Raw genomic sequence first — 19,466 nt, 5'->3', positions numbered from 1 at the left:
TAAACGATTCTATGATTCTAAACTAAACCTGGATCAGCCCAGGAAGAAACGGTGTCTTCAGTCCTGGGACTCTAAGGAGAGGTCAACATGCTCAAAATTTAGGGGAGTCAAAGAAGAACTTGTTTAAAGAGTGAGATTAAGAAAGATGTTTGTGAGGATCGTGGTACATAATATCTCAGTGGCTCAGAACAGGAACTCTGTGTAGTTAAATCTCAGGTCACTGCTTTAAGGACTTCTTTGAGAAATGACAACGAGTGACAGCAAAATAAATGAAGACATGGAAGCATCAGGTATTCAGAATGAAAGCCAAGGAGCGAGCACACTAACTGTCGCTGCTGATGGAATATATTAGCTAGAGTAAAATTGGAGACATCGCTGACAGATTTTGCAAGGAAGAGTGGTGGCATATCTAGTACTGAGTACATGCAGGAACAGAGTTCGTAGGGGAAGATTTTTGTGATAGCTTGAAGGAAGAGCAATGAGCAAAGATAAATAATGCCAATACATGAAGGAGAAATAGTTTGAAGGTCATTTAATTAGTTTAGCTGCTAGCACCGTGGTGTATAGAATTGGGTAGTTAAGACTGGGGATTTCAAGGTTAATGAGATTAGATTATGGTTAATAGAATGATATAAATTTAGAGAATTTAACTATTATTTGAAATGGGTTATTTAATAAAGCTGTTAATTAAGGAGGGAATCCATATTGTCATCTTCTCTTTTAAAATTAACCATTGGGGACTCTGGAAAAGGGGCCCAGCAATGTCCTGGGCAGGCTCAGAAGAGAGGTGACTAGGTTAACTGGAAACCCCATGTAGTGTCCTCTGGATGCCAGCTGGTAGCCCCAGTTACGCCAGCTGAAGACTTTATTACCTCCTGACTGTAACCGTGGGCAGCACTTGTCTTGTTAATCAGACTTCATGGTGCCATCGAGGGAGGAGCGGCATCCCTCATGCTTAGAGGCTTTTTCAAGCAAAATGTCTGCTTGAGTCTGATTTTATCCTTCAGCCCTAGTTGGGAAAGCAGGAAAGCCTTTTCTCACCGCCACAGCCATTTGGGCTCTGCCTCTGGAGCAGAGTCCTGCACCAGCTTACACCAAGGCCATTGCACAGGTACAGCAAGCGAGGGAGGTTATTGCTGATGTCAACAGAGAAATGTAAGGGAACTATTGCCTCACAACAGCTCTCTGGTGCCACATAGGCTCTCTTGGGGTTGTGTTTCGTGACCAGATCTCCAACTGTAGTCCTTGGCGTGTGAAAGCTACGTACATTCCACCCCAGCCAGCCAGGGTGGGGAGAAAGCAGGCAGGACTCCTCTGCTTTGCAGCCTGCCCTCTTGATGGAAGTGTTATTGAGGGGCCAGGGTGTGTGTTAAACATGACTCAAGGCTTTGGAGCGGTCCGTGCTCTGCAGCTTGTTTCGTGTCTGAAGCAAGAGTCTCCGATCAAGGCAGCAGGAGCTCAGCCTGCCCTGAGGAATCGTCCTTCAGAAAGATGCTGCAGCATACTGTGTCCGGAGTCTCCCAAGCATAATGGACCCCTGGAGACCATTAAAAGCCAGTGGAACTGAGAGTAGCCACTAAACTTCTCTAATTTATGCCAGAGCTGGTCTGGCCCTAAGGACTGTGGGAAGGGCTGAGCTGCCTTCTGCTCCCTGGCTGTTTCAACCCAGTTGAGAATGAAGCCCAGGACCAAAGTTACGCCGATACTGTGATTTAGCACTTTCATAAGGGCAAGATTCAGAACAGGACTCCCTGGCAATGTTGTATCCTGAGAGCTAGGTTTTGTCTTAAAGATGTCATAGCCAGGGCAAGCTAGATGGGGATCTTCCACATCTTAACAAGGTTCTGGGGCTACTTGTGATTTAAAGCCAGTTTTGATGACTGCAGCTCTTCTCGGGCAGGCAGAGCTGGTGCTTATTGAGGAAAAGCAACCATGTTTCCAGATTACAGGGCAAAGTCTTGTGTTTTTTAAGCCGTGTAAGGAGGGAGTCTACAGTGCTGCATCAGAGGTACAAGGTCTCAAAGGACAAAAGAAAAGCTTGCACCCAGGCAAAAAACAATGGATAATGTACTTGTGGGAGCCTGTAAAAGCCAGCCTGTATGATGATGACTGGAGGTGCAAAGAAATGACAGATAATGAAGGCACAGTCCTAGCTGTGCAGAGGGAGAAGAAAGCGACAGTTAAAATAACGCATACCAAAAATGCTAGAGATGGAGAATTTTGCGCTTGCCTGACCCAATTTGTTATGGCAGACAGAGGATTACATGAAAGGATTAAGCTTTGCTGTCCTTAAGGTCACGTTAAGGGTCACAAGTTTGTGGCCTTTCCTGATCCCTGGCTTGCAGGGGAGCAGAAATCGGGAGGCTTTTTATGGGGCGGAAAGAACTTGTTCGCTGTGTTTGAAGTCAGATTACTTCACTCCCATAGCTGCAAAGCTGATAATGCAGAGAATAACCAAGCAGTGGGCTAATCTCAAGCAGGACTTTTTATTTCTCCCAGGGAAGGCTCTACCAGTCCTTTCCCAAAGGACGTTAGAGTACAACTCCCTTGGCACAGTCGCAGATGTGACTGCAGCAAGGCGGGGTTGTGCCGAGCAGCATTTCTCTGCAAGGAGCATTATCCTCTTCCCTGGAGTTCGCTCTCTTTGCTTTGGTAAAGTTTACTAGCTGCTTGTTAAGGAGCTAAGAGAGGCAAAGCTGAAAGATCTGAAATCTTTCCCTGCCTAAGTTTTCCCAGGGTTGACTTGAGGCTGGAATACTAATATTGTATCCGTCTCCATCCTCAGAGTACCTGCCAATGTCTCTGCGTCTCAACAAAGCAGCGCAAGGACATCTATCAAGATCGAAATGTTACTGTAGGGATTGTACTTTCTGCACAGAGCCATCTTTTAAGCATGCAGATATAGGGACAGAGCATGTAGGGACAAAGGATGACAACAGTTGACTCCTCGTGGACTTGCCTCTTTGAAGCACTGTTTCCTCCTTCCCGTATGCCTTTCCCATAGCAGCTCTTTGTGTTTGTAGAAGCTTTCCTGGATTTCTCTATCATACCAACTCTCTGTCCTGCTTCAAACCTAAGGTAGAAAAACTGCAAACGTAACTTTTAGTTTCTTTTGCTGTCCATTGCATTTGCTATTCTCCAAAGCATTTGGGGACACTGCAGAACACACACCCCACCCCCCACCCCCCAGTGAAGTTGCACCAGAAGCTATGTATGTAGCTGCAGTGTGGCTGAAGATGAGGAAGGTGTCTCACACATGCCTCTCTGATACGACACACGTAGAGCTGAGCATGTTCATTTTCCTGTTATGACTGTTAGGCAGGGAGATACTTACAATTAAATGTGATTTTTTTTCTGTCAATTAACTCATGCCAGAAGAGAGTTTTAAAAATCTATTCCTGCTTTAAAAGTTCGGTGACCTACTTACGTATTTCAAGCCTGTTTGGAGTTCACCTTTCCTCTTGTGTTTTGCTATGTCATTCTTTTGCCCTCGTTATATGCTGGATGCAGCCAGGCTCCCAGCCATGGTAAATCCCATCATAAACTCTGCTTTATGACCCTCGCTGCGCTGGTGCTGAAACGGTCTGTCTTTCCTCTTCCCGAGCTCCCGAATGGCAGCAGGCAGAGTTTTAATCACTGTGAATTCAGGTTGTGGTCAGATTAGGTAGAAGATAGGATGCGTGTTTGTTGTTTTGCAGTGATGTATTGTTTCTGGGATTACTGTGCTGAATAGCAGAGGGTGTCAGCTGATATTTATTACTTTAAGCTGTCTCAGCTGTTCTGGTTCAGCAAATAAACCTACATTCAAAATGAATGAGGAGCTCTGCTTGCCTTGTATGCCATGATGTGTGCAAATGTGATTATTGCTTCCGAGGCAGGGGAAGCTGAAATCATTGTGGGAGCATTTTTAGTTATTTATTTATTTTTACTCTTTGCAGGCAATCATGCAGATTTCTAAAGCACACAATCAAGCCAAAGGCTTGACACCTCTCCTCCTAGCCCCATTGTTAAGCCCTGGCATTCCTCATGCTGGGAATCACTCGCTCCCTCTCTCTCTAACGTGATAAGCTTTAAACCACGCTATTGATTGCTTAAGGCATTACATGTTTTACACCTAGGTTATCAGTGTTATTGAAAGGGGAAGACACAAAGCTACTGGGCCTTAAAATGAATCTACCTCTCGTCTTTTCCCATTTGCTCTGAGGATTTCAGACAATTTGTTTTACACTGATCTCTGCTGTGGAGATAAATAAATGAAACTGGAGACATCAACCCTCCCCAAGGTTAGAGTTAGAAGTGTTATTAGTGTAGGGCCTCATGTGCACCCCAGCACAAGCTGGGCTCGCTTATTCTTTATTTAATGCAGCAACAAGGACTGATTTCAAAAGTTGCTGCTCCCCTTCAGATAAGAAGTGTCACATTGCACAGCTATCAAGGTGAATTGGTATTTTCAAGTGAGAACCTCTCTCCTTCTGATTAAGCCCTGAGGGCTCCCTCTCTTCTCTCTTAACTCTTTAGCTCCCCTCTGATGTGGCCACCACCTCCGTGGCTGAGGGGCAACATGGAGGCACGGCGGTGGGTCTCAGGTCACCCGAAGGGCCTGCCATGCTGTGCCTTTGGCCATCTGTCCTTGGGGCAGCTGAGGTTCTTTGCAGTCTGGGGACAAGACCGTAGGAAGCCAGCAACACTGCTACCATGGGGCTAGCAATGATGCTGGCCCAAAGGCTCTGGTCTTTCTTAGGGTCTAACTATCGTTTTAATGATCCAAAAATGACCATTGAACATAATGCAGTGAAATTCCCCCTCCAGAACTCCAAGGTGGCATTTTCCCGATTTCCAAGCACAAAGATGTGCCACTCTCCTTCCATCCACAAAACTCTACCTGCCTTCTTTCTGCCCTGAGGCTCTCTGTCGGCAGAGATACCTTGTAGGCAGGGTAGAGGTAGTGGATTTGACGGGACAGAAATAAGAGGAGGCTGTGCATCTTGCACTCCATTCTGCGCATCTCACAATAGATAAGTGACAGGAGCAGATAAAATGTCGCTTTGCCCTTTCATAGCATATCCCATTCTGGGATCTCAGCAATAAACTCATGACTCGGGTATTCATGGCAGAAGTGTTACCGTCCTGCTTGCAGTGGTCAGAGATGTCACGCACACGTTTTTACAGAAATACCCTGGAGAGTATATTGGCCTCTTAAAATGTGACCACATCTATTCTCACTGAACCCCTGTGCAACCCCTCACGGCCTATTTTTTGGGGGGGTCCTGCGGCACAGGGAGCAGGGTCCAGATCCAGTTATTTCGGTGGCTTTTGTGGATCTGGATTTCAAGGCTGGCAGCTGAGCAGACAATGAGAGCCGTATTCTTAATAGGGAGCTGACTGTATAACAAACAGCCCCCTAAAATCCATGGTCTCAAAGATACGATGACTTGCCCGAGGTTACACAAATCATCTATAGCTGAACCTGGAACTGAGCCTTCATCTGCCACTGACGTACCTTGACTGCAAAGCGATCCTTCCTCAAAGGACCTACGCATAGCAACGTGATGAGACGATGATACTTTTTATGGTCAGATGAAAGATTTAATAACCTCTGTGTGACAACATCTACCCAGCAATGAAGCACTTGTTTTTTTACCCAGGGCGGTTTTGGGCGCAGAGGGCAGGCGGGGTCTGATGATGAGGAGGCAGAACACGGTCGTTGCAGAACGGCGGTCGGGTGGGATTGGGGGATTCCTTTTCCCTTCGCTTGACTAACATTACCTTTCTCTGTCTGAAGGATGGCATGAATTGGGTGTGCAAAAATGTCAATGCTAAGAAGAAATAAAGCGTTCTGAGCTGCATGGAAATGGAGGAGCGGTGGGAGCAGAATTCTAGCCTGAAAACACTAATTTGCTGCTTTCTGACCAAATGTTTTTCCATCTGTGCACAGCTACAGCTGTTAAAAGAAAAAAAAAAAAAAAAAAAAGAGAGTAAAAAAAGGGAACAACATCGGTTAAAACCTACTGCTGGATTTGGAACTTGACCTGCTCTTTAGTATCGTTTTTTATCCCAATAAAGGAATTATATATTTCCTCCCTATGCATAAATAGTATTAAATGTCTGATTAGCAAGCAAGTTTGTAAGCAGAAGGAAGACTGTGATTCAGTGTGGAGCAGAGGGAGTGGTGAGTTACTGTAGTTGCTTAGATGCATACGACCTGCCCTGTACGTGCGGGTTTGCGGTTGCTGAGGACACGCTCAGGTGTCAGTCACAGCTTCCCCTCAGTGACAGATAAAATGCGGTTGTGTTACCAATTGTGGGTTAATTTCTTAAAATAAAGCTGCTAAGGAGTCATTTGTGTAATGAGGGTAGAAGACTTCCACGTATTCCTATAGCCATAAAAGAGGAGTTTGATCATAACGAGGCACTGTTGCATTGCGACACCGCCGTAGAAGGCAGAGAAGGGTTATGTGTGTATAATTGAAGCTCTCTACAGTTGGAATAATGCAGGATGAGCATGCCTAGGGCTTTTCTCGCAGCTGAAGGAGAATTTAGCCCAGCATTTCACCTTGAGCCAGCAAAAACGTGGTTCCTACATTCAGTGAGTTCCATATGTGAGATTAGTCTTGATGTTGAACAATCCCTGTTGATTTTCCCTTGATGTTAAGGCAACTCTGCAGCAAAATGCAATTAAGACCATGATTACTTTCTAGAATGAGATACGAGGTCCCAGGTTTCCTTTTCGAAATGTGCAAAATATATTCTCCTACCCCCTTCCTCGGCAGGCCTCGCCGAGCCCTTTGGAGGACCCGGGGGACTGCCCCGCAGCGGGCTGGCTGCCCAGGGCCTGAGGTCCCCCAGCCCGGTGCCGGCTGCGGATTGCCCTGGTGGAGGAGCCTGCTGAACGGCAGATGGGAAGCACTCTTTAAAACGAGGATTCATTCTTCCCCAAACTGGCTTTCCTCTAAAAGGATGCAGTTGCTGAAATAGGAACGAGAATGTGTTTTCCACCTCCTCGTCCCCAATTCAAATCTAGCCCCAGCTGACAGCGAGCAGGAGTCATTAGCACACCAAAGCAGCCATGTCCTGCATGAAGCGAGCTTGGTGACTCCTGGGCCAGTTTCTAAGGCACAGATGGTAAAATAATCCCACTGCCCTGCTTGCCAGCTTTGTTTGCTGCCGGCCTGCGAAAGGCCAGAGAATGACTAGGGACTGCATTACCCCTTCCACCTCTTGGAGACGGGCCGGCGGGCAGTGTGGGGAAAGCTGTATGTACTAAAGCATGTGGCTTTACCACGCGTCAGCGAGTTGCCTCATGGACCCAGGCAGACGGCTGACACCCCTGGAGCTCCCAGCTCTTTGCTCCTCCCTTCCCCTGGCCGTCTCCACCTCACGGCAGAAACATCTGCACTGTACGTGAAGCAGCCCCTGGCCGCCTATGTTACCGCCCGGCAGATTAAAATCATCTGGGGCTGAATCCGGGTTCCCCCCATATATCAGGATGTACACTAGCTGTTCAGGGGTTGATCTACGTGTAGTTCAGCTGTCTTTGCTGTGGCTGGGGGCAGAGGGACAGCTGGGACAGCAACTGCTTTAGCAATCCAACTTTAATCTGCCTGCGTCCGTGAGTCAGCACCCTCTGAGTGCATCTGTCTCCGGCACTGAGGCAGGACATGCATGCCAGAGTAGCACAGCCTTGCTTTACAAACCAGACGACTGGGAGGGGGAGAAGAGCAGGCTGAAGTGAGCTGTTAAGCAATCACAAATGACACAAAGTGACACAGCTCCATCCTTGCATGGATTGAGTAAGAAGTCATAAGATGAGGAGCGATGTTCATTTAAACATAGCTCATTCAGTGACTCCCCAGCTGCATTGGCTTATCAGGAACCCCAGGAATCTGAGCACCGCACATTCCTGGGTCAGCCCGAGGAGGAGAAACGCATCCCAGCATTGCCTTTTCCTTGCAATTAATGCATTTGCCTGATGCAAGCACTGTAAAGAATTGGAGCCCTTGCTTGAAGGCATGCTTTGTGCTGGCTGAGTGGCAGAGCTTTGCAGATACTCCCGAGCTTTGGATTTGCCCACACTGCATGTCAGGTGCAGAGTGAAATGCTTGGGTACCCCTCCTATGGCCCAGGCAGAGCAAAGTCCCCTTGGGGGCTCGGGTGTTGAGCTTTCTCACTTGCAAGGGACTTGAGTTGGTGCTTCCCTGCTCCCTACTTTTTTTACCAGTGGCAAACTTTTACCCTGTGACACCCCACCCGTGCCACAGTTAGCTTTCTGGATCCAAAAAGCATCCAGGAGGGTAATTTGGGTTTTTTTTAGGCTCACGTTGGTTCGACTTGGAAATGTGTGTAAAATTAATATATAGTAATTTTCCTATCGCTCCAGTTTGGAAGGAAGAATTGCCTTACTGAACTCAGGATCCAGAAGTGTTTGCTGGCTCATTCCTTATGCTTCTGTGTAGCTACATGTATTGGTAGAGTGCATCTGTAGCAGCCAGAGCTTCACCTGTGATCCAGTAGATCAATTTGGTTTATCTATCTGCGCCAGGTAGTAAGAAAGGAAGACCGTGATAGAGCGAGCCATGCTGGGAGGATGGAGGTGGAGGGTTAAAACGATCATGACTTAAGTAAATCACCTTGCAGTGATGGCTGTAAATGCTCCTTGTATTGTGAACATCTCGCTGTGCATTAACCTGGTGAAAATGTATAAGGATTTGAGGTTCTGTTCACTTGCTGCTCCTTATCTGAATGCATTTACATCCGCTATACTCCCTGCAGGGCTCTTGTCCCTCAGCAGCACCTGGCTAAATACCACCTGTAAAACTGGCCGGGGCCAGCCAAAACGCCGTTCAGCAAAAGCCCTACTGCTCTCCCAGCCCTTCAGCTCCTGTTTGGTTTGTGGGAATTGCCTACACGAGGCTTTGTCCTTCCAACTCTGTCTGCTTTGCCCTCCTTTAAGTGAGATTGGGAGGAAGCAAGCTGTCTCATTGGTATGGGTGGAGCTCTGCCACACATCGCATCGATTCATAGGCTTTTAAAGCCAGGCGGGACCGTTATGTTCCTCTCCCCTGACCTCCTGCATAACACAGCCCATTAAACGCCACCCCGCTGGCGCGGTGACTTGCGGTTGAATTAGAGCACCTCTGGTAGGAAGACACCCGGCCTTGATTTAAAGGCTCAGAGTCACAGACAGATCCACCCCAGGCCTCGAGAAGTTTGTCGCAGGGGTTAATTCCCCTCCCGCGGGGAGTTTGTGTTGTTTCACTTTCACATCATTAAATCTGGTTTTACCTTTGCGGGAGATGAAAGATGCCTCTCCTGCCCCTTTGTGTTCTCTGGAGCGGAGAGATGATGGAGAAGTGAAATTCTCCAAGGGCACGTCAGGAAACGTGGGGCCGAGCCCCTGCTCCGACCACGAGCGCAGGGCGTGGGGACTCGTGTCCTCCTTCGGCTGCGGCCGCGTTCCTCCACTGCAGCTCTGATGGAGAACGTCCCTCCTTGCCCTTGGAGAATGATTGCCAAAGCCTCATGCAATCTTCTCCCATTTTTCCCCCCACCAATACTGCTTCTTGCACATTAATGACTTTTTTCTGTGTCAAAAATATAACTGATCACCATGCTTTTTTTATTAAGTGTACTGGGATGAGACCAGCCCACTCAGACTCTCCCCCCTGCCCCACAGGGCTCGCTCTTCTGCAAAAGCAAAAGGTGGCGGCTGTTGCATCCCCTGGGCTGGCTGGGTCCACACAAGCTCTTTCTTTTATGTTCCCTTTTTGAATTTCACCAAAAAGGGGTATTTGCAATATCTGGTTATGTTGTTACTCAGTGTATAATTTAGATGTCTTTGTCAAAAAAAAAAAAAAAAAGAAAGAAATTAAAATTTAGTAGAAAGACAACTCGTGTTTGGGAGTGATCCTTTTTCTTCGACAGGCTCGTTTTTTCCAGCGGTCAGTCGAGGGCTGCCTCTTCCCAAGGAGCCGCCAGTCTGCGAAGCTGCTGTTCCACTGCTCCCCTCTCGTCCCCCATCAGAGACGGCCACCGGTATAGAAGTGGTCAAAACTGTTGGAAGAAGCCTTTTCCCTTTGGATTTTCACTTGTCCAAAACTATCAGGAAAGCCAGCCAGTGAGAAAGGCAAACGTTGGGAGGATCTTCTTGTTTGAAAAAATCATTTCATAGGTTAAAAAAAAGTGTGTCATGAAACACGTTCCCCACCGACCTGGCAGGGAAAGAGAAGGGGAAAAAGAGAAGCAGCGATGGTTCAGTGAAGCGGGGTTTGGAGGGAGGGAAGCGAATTCTGGGGTTGTTTCTTTCCAACTAATTTGACTCATTACTGTTCCTGGAACACCAGGACGGGCCAAAAAGCGAGAAACTGTTAGAGCTCTTTAAAGCATCAGCTCCCTCCCTGCATGGCCAGGATGCCTGGAAGGCTGTCAGAGCCGCTGGAAAAAAACATTATAGATGGTCACACTTAATTTCTTTTCTTTTTTTTTTTTTTTTAAGGCACGCTTTATACTGAGTCCTGGTATTTTTTCAGCAAAGTAGGAAATACTTTTTCATCTTGTTTGCCTAATGGATTGGATGTGAAAAATATTTCTCTGGCAAGTGAACACCCCGAGAGTTGTTTGACTTGTCACGAGGTTATGTATCGGCCCCTGCGGCCCCCTGCCCCTGAAGCTGCCGCGCTTCCCCTCTCCTGTTGCTGTTTACGGTGGGACACGCTGTAATTTATGGCGAGGCTGCCTGTGACCTTGCATGCGTCTGCTCGAGCGAACCGCAGCTCCCTTCCCCGCACAAGCCCCGCTTTACATTCGCATGATGAATTTAGTGCTCCCCAAAGGACGAGGAACCGAGTGGATTGGATGTGGGGAGGGGAAAAAGAAGAAAATAATAATAATCCACAGCCTGAAGGAGAAATAAATGCTGAGATTTTTGTTCTTTGACCAGTATTTCCATGTTGTTTATCACCTCGCAACCCCCGGATGACTGCCTTTGTCAGAGCAGAGAAATCATCTGCGGCCGCGGAGCCGGAGATTTCAGCCTCCGCGTTCCCGCGGCGCGGGCATCCCCCAGCCCTGCCGCGCTCTGCCACGGCACGCGTCGGCGAGGGGCGGCCGGACCGACGGCCGCCGCGGTGCTCCAGCCACGTTGCCCACCCACCCGGGCACCCGCCCAGGCGCCGCACTGAAGCTTTTTTAATTTTCTTTTATTTTGTTTTGTTTAAGTGGAAACAAGCTCGCACCGCAGCCTTGTGATTGGCTCCTGGCTAAATTGCAGCTTTGGGCTCAGTTGGCTGAATCTGGGCTTGCTGGATTTTTTATTGCAATCTGTTCACTTATTTCCCTTCCCAGCACCGACTGGAAGCAAAACTCCTGTAAAGCTGCAGTCGGGCTGCGCCCGTGCTGGGGGACGCCGTCAAAGGCTTGCTGGCAACAGCATGGGCTGGGGCGGGGGGTACCCTCCGCATTTCCTATTGAGCTGGCTGATCGAGGTGAATATCTGTATCCTTTTTAATGGGAAAAAGGGGAAAAAAAAAAAAAATCCCAGTCAGAAGAGGAAGGGTTGGAAGGAGCCCCTCTGCTTGCACCGTGCCGTAACCGCACAGCTCCAAGCTGCAGCCCTATGGGTGGCACGGCTGGGCAGCCAAATGCAGCCCCGAATAATCCTACGAGGAAGGGAAGCTGTCAGGTAGGTTAGGCCCCAAGTCTGCGCTGCATTAGGAGCTGGCAGGAACGCCCTGCAAATAAATCATCCGGATGAGAGGTATTTTTAAATAGAAGTTGTCCTTGCTGCTTGGCTTTGCAACCTTTATTTCGTGGTACCGATGGGAGCCGAAGCCTGCAAGATTTAATGCTTTTCTGGCTGACGGAGGGAAGGCAGCGGGGGCTTGGGGTGCTGAGGGGGACACTGCCGGGGAGAGCAGGTCCCCCCATGCTGAGACCATTGCCTGTGGGCTGGGGACACCGCGCGGTCCCCAGTCTGTGACAGCTGGGTCCCAACCGACCAGGCAAAGCCTGGCGTCTTGGGGTGGCCGAGCCAGCTGTCCTGCCCCAGCTCCATCACCCGCCCTGATGTCAGGCAGGAGGATTTATATGTATTTTTGAGTTCATTTTTATAGCCGACACCTGTGAGGCCAGCGCCAGGCAGGGATAACTGAGGGGGCCACGCCACGGGGGGCCAGGACGGTGGTGTGGGCACGGAGAGCTGGTCTGGGGGAATGGGGAAACTGAGGCACGGCAACCCCTCCGCTCCTAGGGGCGGCTCTTGGGTCTGGGACCAGGCAGGGGGCCGAGGCCACGGCTCATGCCCGCTGTCGGAGCCAGGGCAGGAGCCGCAGCTCTCGCAGCCCCGTGGGGGCCGGTGGGACACTGAATCGGGCACATTCAGTGCGGCACAGCTGGTGCGGGCTGCGGGGTGGGGGGGGCTGCAGTTGCTCCTGACACTTTTGCCTCTGAATGTGATGATAAACTCCCTTTCCCGATTAGCGCTGATCCCTCTGCCTCCAAAACAGTTGGCCCTAATGAACATACGGCCCAACAGCTGTAAGCGGTTATACATATGCATGGATATATATATTTATCCCCCCCAGCCCATCCATATATACTGGAGATCACAGCTGTTGCTATTCTTCCTTGCAATGCAGATCAGACGCTCTCTCTCTTTGGAGTCTTACTTGACCTATTTTGCAGGCGCAAGATTTTTTGTGATGATGATTTCCCCAGTTGGTGCTTTTGATTCTGCCTGAAACATCTTGATTGAAGGCAAACAATGGCAGCTCCGGCAGCCGGCAGCGCCCCTCACCCACGCGCCGCCCCGGCCCCGCCAGCCGCCACGCGCCGGGGGGGGGCCAAGGACGGCGTCCGGCCGACGCTTCCCAGCGGCTGCTGGCTGGTCCATCCCAACCGGTCTCCTCCGCCGCCCCTTCCCTGCGCCCCTGGGACACGGCTCTGCTGCCTGGTCCATGGCTCAGCCGTCCAACCCGGCCCTCGCAGCTTGTGGGGGTCTCTCCATCCTCTGCCGCCTCCAGCCGGGCTGTCCCCTGCCCAGTCCAGAGCCCCTTCCCACCAGCTGGAAACTGTCCTGCCGCCCCAAAAATCTTGCAAACCGGGTGGCGATGCCCCTTGGGGTGCCTCAGCTCTGGGCCAGGTGGGCAGATGGTGCCCAGGGCACCAGAGGTGGGGAGGTTGGCAAAACCCCAGCGGCTGCTGAATCCCTGGGTGCAGCAATGCACTGAGCACCCATGGGTGATGGAGACCTTCAAAGCACCTTCCCTGGGAACCCCAGCCTCTCTCGCTGTTCAGGGCAAGGTTTCAGGGCTGGCGGGGAGCCTCTGCCAGCCCTGCAGCCCCCCCGGCCACGCAGGTGCCACGAAAGAAGGGCCCCGAAGTCACCACATCCTGGCATGGCAGAGCACTGTCCTGGTGCACACAAAGCCATTTCTTGTTCATAGTTTTCGTTTGAAACATGTCCTTCATCTGTGTTTCTACAGCAACCGGGAAGTTCCCGTCCTGGCCCGGCTGGAGGGAGCGAAGCAGCCGGGGGAGCGGAGCAGGAGGGTGGGAGTGGAGGATGGAGAGTGGGAGGGAAAGAAGTCAAAAATAAGTTTTTAAGAACTAAGGCTGCACTTTCTGTCTCCATCCTCGGCCTAGGGCTGCTGCTGCCGGGGCACGGCTTCAACCCTGTCCCTGTCCCTCCATCCCCAGAGGTGGTGCAACCAGCTGGGGATGAATTGGGGGGGTCTACAACACCAGCTATTGGGGGACCCTCTCTGTAAGAGGCACCCCGAGGTGTCCCCACCCCGCTTGGCCCTGCCACGGCTGTATGCCTTGAGCCCCTCCATGGACCTTGGGTTAAAAAGAGTGAATTACCTTAGAAACACACTTTTCTTAAAAAAAAAAAAAAAAAAAAAAAAAAAGGCAAGCTGCCAGTGATTCATCTTAGGCAGCGAGTCTCTTCATTTATTCATTACGAGATAATACCCAAATCTGGCTAATTAATATTCCTGCATATTTTTCCAAGGACTGATGAGGTATCTTAAACATCTCGCCGAGATGGCTTTCATATTTATAAGGTTGCTGTGCAAACTTAAATTGATGCTGTCTAAATATACCCCTTATGTTTAAGCATGAGGCTTCACTCCCAGGGCACCGGGGGGGTTCCCCGGGCGCATGCCCCAGCTTGGAGCAGGACCCGGGGGCTTGGTGGGTGGGAGAGCTGCCTGAAAAGGCTCCCGTGAGCTGGAGCATGATGTCTGTGTTTCTGCAAAGATGGGAGATTTCTGTTTCCTTAGGTAAGGGGAGGGGAGCGTGGTGAGCACTGGCCACTGATGGCCGTGGGGTCAGCAGCGCTCCGGGGTGAGGGCTCGGTTGGCGCACCCGCGCAGCTGGACGTGGCGCCAGGTACCGGAGCCGGGCCCGCAGCTTCCTGCCAAAACCCTTTTCCAAGGTTAAAAATAGGACTTGGTTGCAAACTGAAAGCCTGGTTTGCATTCACCATCGTTATGTTGATTGCTTATTTACATGTATGCAAATGGAGGAAGAGGCAGCGGCTCCTCCACCTGGGGACCCCTCAGCACGGCAGAGCCTGAACCCCGCCAGGTAAATCCCTGCCGAGGGCTGGGCCACGGCGCTGCCACCCCCTCCCCAGGATCACCCTGGAAATGAAGCACCAGCCCCCCTCGAGGCACCGATCCGGGGGACGAGCTGTGGCCCCGCAACCCGAGCGAGGTGGCCGGAGGCGCGGCGGTTATCAGCGCCACTGCCTCTCCCCTCACCCTGCTCCGCCAGATGTGCGTGTCCAGCTCCAGCTGTTCCCCATCAGCCTCCCCCGAGCAGCACCGCCAGCCCCTGGATCCTTTTTCCACCAGGCCCCATGTCCTTCATCAGACACCAATTTGGTCTGGCCCAGCTGCTCATTTTTCTTTCCGCCGTGTGACATGTTTTCACCCAGCTCCTAATCTGTCTCTTTCCATTCACAACTCGAGCTGTTTATGGATGTGCCTCTGCTCCCCCCGCTTTTTCCCACCCCCCCAGACAGAGCCATCCATCACCAAAACCCCACCGAGCACCCGAGCATCGGCGCTTCCCCTCCCGGCAGCCCAGGACACCGTCAGCCCAATGGCACGTGTCCTCCCGTGGCTCAGGTGTGACCCGGGGGGGCCATTGCCTCCCTCCCCGCCACCAGCAGCGCGCAGGGTTTGAGGGTGCAATGCTGCAGGTAGCCAGGACGCTGGGGTCCTCCTCCCGGCTCGGGGGGCTGGAGCGGCCGCGGCACCGGGGCTCTGCAAGGGGCACCCACTCTTTTGGGGCTGCTCCCTGTGGTGAAGGTGCAGGGCGAGGGTGGCCCGCGGTGGGCACATGTCCCAAGCCCCTGGGGGTCACCCTGCGGGGTGGGGGTTGCGCCTGCATCCCCCCCCATCTATAGGTGACAGGTGCTTTAATGCTTGCCCGGAGCCAGCAGCTGCCACTGTCGCAGGAGGCAGCTGTGCCGAGGAGGAAGAGGAGGATGATGATGAGGACAGCTGGGAGGGCAAACGTGGGGGCACAGAGCACAGGGGCCGTGGCTGGGGAGCACCCCAGGGTGGGGAATGGCCCTGGCTCTGCATCGGGGACCCCTCCTGGGCCCCCCTCCGTGGTGAGGGTCGTCACTCGTCCCCCCTGCCTCAGTGTCCCCATCGCCACCGGGGCTCTTCCCCCCCGGCAGTGGACACGGGGGGAGGCGTCGCAGGGTCCCTGCAGCGGAGGCTGGGAGCATCCCGCTCCCTCCTGCTGCCCTGGGGCGCTTTGCTTGGGACTGGGAAGCAAACCCCCAAATATCCCAACAGTTTGGGGGTTTCCTGAAGCATCTGAGCAGGACGGGGATGGGAAGAGCCCGGCATGGCAGCAGGGCCGAGCTGCTGCTCTCTACACCCTGCCCACGGGGCGGCACCGATCCGGAGGGTGGCCAGGAGCACACAGGGGGTGCTGGCCCCCCACCACCCGGGCTGGAATGGGGGGAGCTGGGTGCGAGGGTCCCCCTCCCTCAGACCCACTGCTTCCCTGGTTTGCGCTCACTGAGACTCAGTCCCCTTCCCGTTTCCCACCGAAGCAGCATGGGGGGAATCTAAACCGGAACAAAACCACGGACGTTTTGCAACCAGGAAAAAAATAAAGGAAGCCAAGACCGAAGACAGCAATGGAAAAACCCTAATGCCTCTCTGACGCTGCTCTGCTTTATGAAGTCAGCCCCGACTTCCCCGGATGAAGAGCTCGCCCCTGCACAGCCGCAGCCAGGCCAGCCCACGGCCCCGCCGCACACCCCAGCCGAAGGTTTCCTCCCGGCCTCGGCTGAGCTCGGAGCATCCCCGAACCAGCCCAGGGTGCTGCCAGCACCCACAGAGCCCCACAGGGCAGCGGGGCTTTAGGTGGGGACGAAGCCTGAGGGGCTGGGTGCCGGGGCTGCAGCACGGCCAGCGCGGTGGGTGCCGGCGGAGGCAGGAAAGCCGCCGTCCCCATTCCCGTCCCCATCCCACAATGGGGATTGTTCTGGAGGCCGCGGGCAGGATGCGGCCCGGCCAGCTCCGTGCCTGACTCACATCCTTGCCGGCTGGGAGGGAGCCGGCGGAGACCCACGGCTCCTGCATCCCTCCCCATGGGGCTGAGACGCGGGACGGGCGCCGGTGGGGACCCCTTCCCTGGCCGGGACCCACCGCCACCCCATTCCCGAGCAGCTCCCTCCGAAACAGCCCTGCCGGAAAATCCCCGCCATCGGCCGGGGAGCGGTTACTGCCGAAAGCAGGTGGGAGCCTCCGGCCGGAGCTGGCGTTCCTGGGGGAAGAGCTGCAGCAGAGCGAGGCGTTTGCACTAAGTGATCACATTTATTTGAATATTTTTTTTTTTGTGTGTGTGTGTTCTAAAATCGGTTACAGAATAAATACCTGTGCCTTATAGCAGGAAGTCCACTTTTTTTTTATACAAAGTGCTTGTTACAGGAAGTTGCATCAGCGATACGCAGGAGGGGGGTGCATTTCGGCCACGCTTCCCCTCCTGAAAACTAAAACAGATTTTCTTTTTATTTATTTATTCGTGTTTTTTTTTTTAAAGTTTCTTTTCCCTTTTTTTTTTGTGCATTAAATTTCCTGCCATTGTGTATTTACAAATCTCTGAAAGAAGAAGGAAAAAAAATGCCAATATGCATGAGAAGTGGCCTCGTAACGCAAAAAAAAAAAAATCAGCCTTTAAAAAAAAAAAAGGGTAACAAACCCAAAATCTACAAGTATCGTTTCATACTGAATCAATGATAGATTTTTTTCTTTTTTTCTTTTTAAAAAGGGAAAGAGAAGGGTGGGGAAAGGGGAAAAACTGAACCAAACCAGAAAAAATGAACTCGGAGAAATGGAAAGAGAGAAGGTGCCATTGTCCCTTCTGAAGTTTTCCAAAGGCAGAGAGGAGCGAGGAAGAGTGCGACGCACAGACCCAGACGCCCGACTGAAATCCCCATCGATTTCTTCTCGGTAATTTCCCCCTCGTCTTTTCCCAGCGAGGGGCAGGAAGGACTTTCCAAAATTAAATTAAAAAAAAGGAATTAAAAGGAAAAAAAACATTATTATTTCGTTTTAAAAGGATTTAAAAAAAAAAAAAGAGAGAGATGAGAGAACAACCCTCCCCAAAATCCTGGAGGGGCGTGAGGCGGGGAAAAAATTGGGTTTGATTTAAAAGGAAAAAAAAAAAGAAAAGCCAAACCAAACCAGACTTTTCTCTCCGAACGCGTCATCGAACGGGACTCTCCGGAGAGTGTGACGGTTAACTGGTGACGTAGTGTTTCGCCGACGGCTGGCCGTAGACCCTATAGAAATCCTGCCGCCCGTGCTGCTGGGATGCGTCAATCCATTCCCTCACGGCAAGTCCCGGGAGCGACTGGGGGACGGCGGGGGCAGGCGGCAGCGGGTGGGAGTACTCCTGCGAGGAGACCGTCCAGGGGAAGTGCCCCGACCGCGGATAGGGCTGGTGCCCGCTGTGGTTGGACACGGAGGAACAGTAACAGTTATCCACGGAGCAGACGAGGATTTTGCGCCCGCCGTACTGGGAGAGCACGGACTGCTGAGATGACGTGGTGTTGGGGTAGTGAGATGGGTTGAAGACGGAGCCCGAGTGCACCGGCTGCGGGCCGCTGGGAAGTCCAACTATGTGCTGCGTGGAGCTACAAGGCACCATGGCTTGTGCGGACTGCCCCTCGCCAGCCGAAGCGCCCTGGCTCATGTACTGGCTCGCCACAGTCCCGGACGATGGCTCGAGGAAGCTGCCCTCGGGGAAGGCGGTGGAGTGCTTGCGCTTCTCCGCGCCGGAGTTGCTGACGGTGCAGGGGTACATGGGGATGCTCTGCAGGAAGGGGACAGGGGTGCTCAGAGGACCTGTGGAGGGGAACATAAGAGGGGGACTGTGTCAAGCACAGCATGGCACAGCTCCCAGGTGCTCCAGCCGCTGGTCCGAACCTGCAGCCAAGCCCCAAGACCCGCGCTCCAGCCCCGCACAAGCAGAGGGTCCCCCAGCCTGTCCCACCAGTGGCAAACTGGGCACACAGCCATACACAGGTGAATTTGCAGGTGCTGTTTTGGGACCTTGCCGGCAGGCTTGGAATGGCCCCAAGCGCTGCTCTGCAAACACGTGCGCAGGTCGAGCCCGTGCACAGCTCGTGACCACAGTCTGTAACAGGATCAGAGCGGGACAGCCTGGGTGACAACCCAAAATCCCCAAGGAGAGAGGACTGGGAAGCCTCCGCAGGACGTGGTCTCCTCCCAGGCATGGGCAGGGGGCTGCGACACCACACCGGCCCCCGGCTGTCCCTGCCCACATGCTGACCCCCATCTTTCCACTGACTTTTCCTGCTGATGGCCAGCCCCCCCGCTGTGTCACCCCAAAACACAGCTGTTTCACAAGCCACAGGAAACATCCTGGGGAGAGCCAGGAGCTGGCTTCACGGCATCTTCATGCCCTGACCCAGCTGACCACAGAGGGGTTCCCAGGTGTCCCTGCACCCCAACGGCTCTCCCCACCCTCTTGTACTGGGATCCGCAGGGCACCCAGCTATGGATACAGGAGGTAGCGAGGTCCCGTGCCCCCAGCACCCCTCAGACTTCACCCACCTTCCAGCAACTTCCTGAGCTGCTTCTCCTTCTTGGCAATCTCATTCAGGAAGAGCTTGGAGTTGAGGTGGCCGATCTTGGGTGGGGGCAGGCTGCCACCTGTACAGTTCTGGGTCCTGTTTGGGACCACAGGCAGAGAGGAGAGGCATGAGGGACAAAGCACAGGCAGGGGAGGTGAGGAAGCCCCCCCGCTCCTTCCCCCGCACCCTCCCAGGGCCAAACCCCTTCCCCAGGGAGGCAGCGCTGAGGGCAATGGGGAGCCAGCCCTCTCCAATGGTCCAGACCCTTCCCAGCAGGACCTTGCCCACCCAGCCTTGCTGTGAATGTCCTGTGCCGACACGCACCTCCCACAGCCCC

The 19,466-nt window shown here is 52.6% G+C and overlaps 2 protein-coding genes across 5 annotated transcripts in view; one reads left to right on the top strand and one right to left on the bottom strand.

The window, feature by feature from the left end:
• The window catches only part of ARL3 (ARF like GTPase 3), a 32,714-nt gene extending 21,835 nt beyond the window's left edge, over nucleotides 1–10,879 (top strand). For 2 of the 4 annotated variants that reach the window (XM_087765355.1, XM_087765358.1), the window contains one exon: nucleotides 2,786–5,775. In XM_087765355.1, coding sequence (XP_087621481.1) covers nucleotides 2,786–2,905 — 120 coding nt within the window. In that variant the 3' untranslated portion in view covers nucleotides 2,906–5,775. The other 2 variants (XM_087765357.1, XM_087765356.1) reach the window with 2 other exon arrangements.
• A 5,951-nt stretch (nucleotides 10,880–16,830) lies between these two features.
• The window catches only part of TRIM8 (tripartite motif containing 8), a 29,775-nt gene continuing 27,139 nt past the window's right edge, over nucleotides 16,831–19,466 (bottom strand). Inside the window, exons 6-7 of the mRNA XM_009476011.2 lie at nucleotides 19,110–19,225; nucleotides 16,831–18,377 (exon numbers count right to left, since the gene is read on the bottom strand). Coding sequence (XP_009474286.1) covers nucleotides 17,770–18,377; nucleotides 19,110–19,225 — 724 coding nt within the window. The 3' untranslated portion in view covers nucleotides 16,831–17,769. The remainder of the gene's footprint in view (nucleotides 18,378–19,109; nucleotides 19,226–19,466) is intronic.

This window comes from Nipponia nippon, unplaced genomic scaffold (genome assembly GCF_047370975.1).
Source record: "Nipponia nippon isolate SJK-2023a ecotype South Korea unplaced genomic scaffold, ASM4737097v1 scaffold_3, whole genome shotgun sequence".
Lineage (NCBI taxonomy): Eukaryota > Metazoa > Chordata > Aves > Pelecaniformes > Threskiornithidae > Nipponia > Nipponia nippon.
Note: the sequence above shows the minus strand (reverse complement) of the source record. Positions and strands in the feature narration are given on the sequence as shown.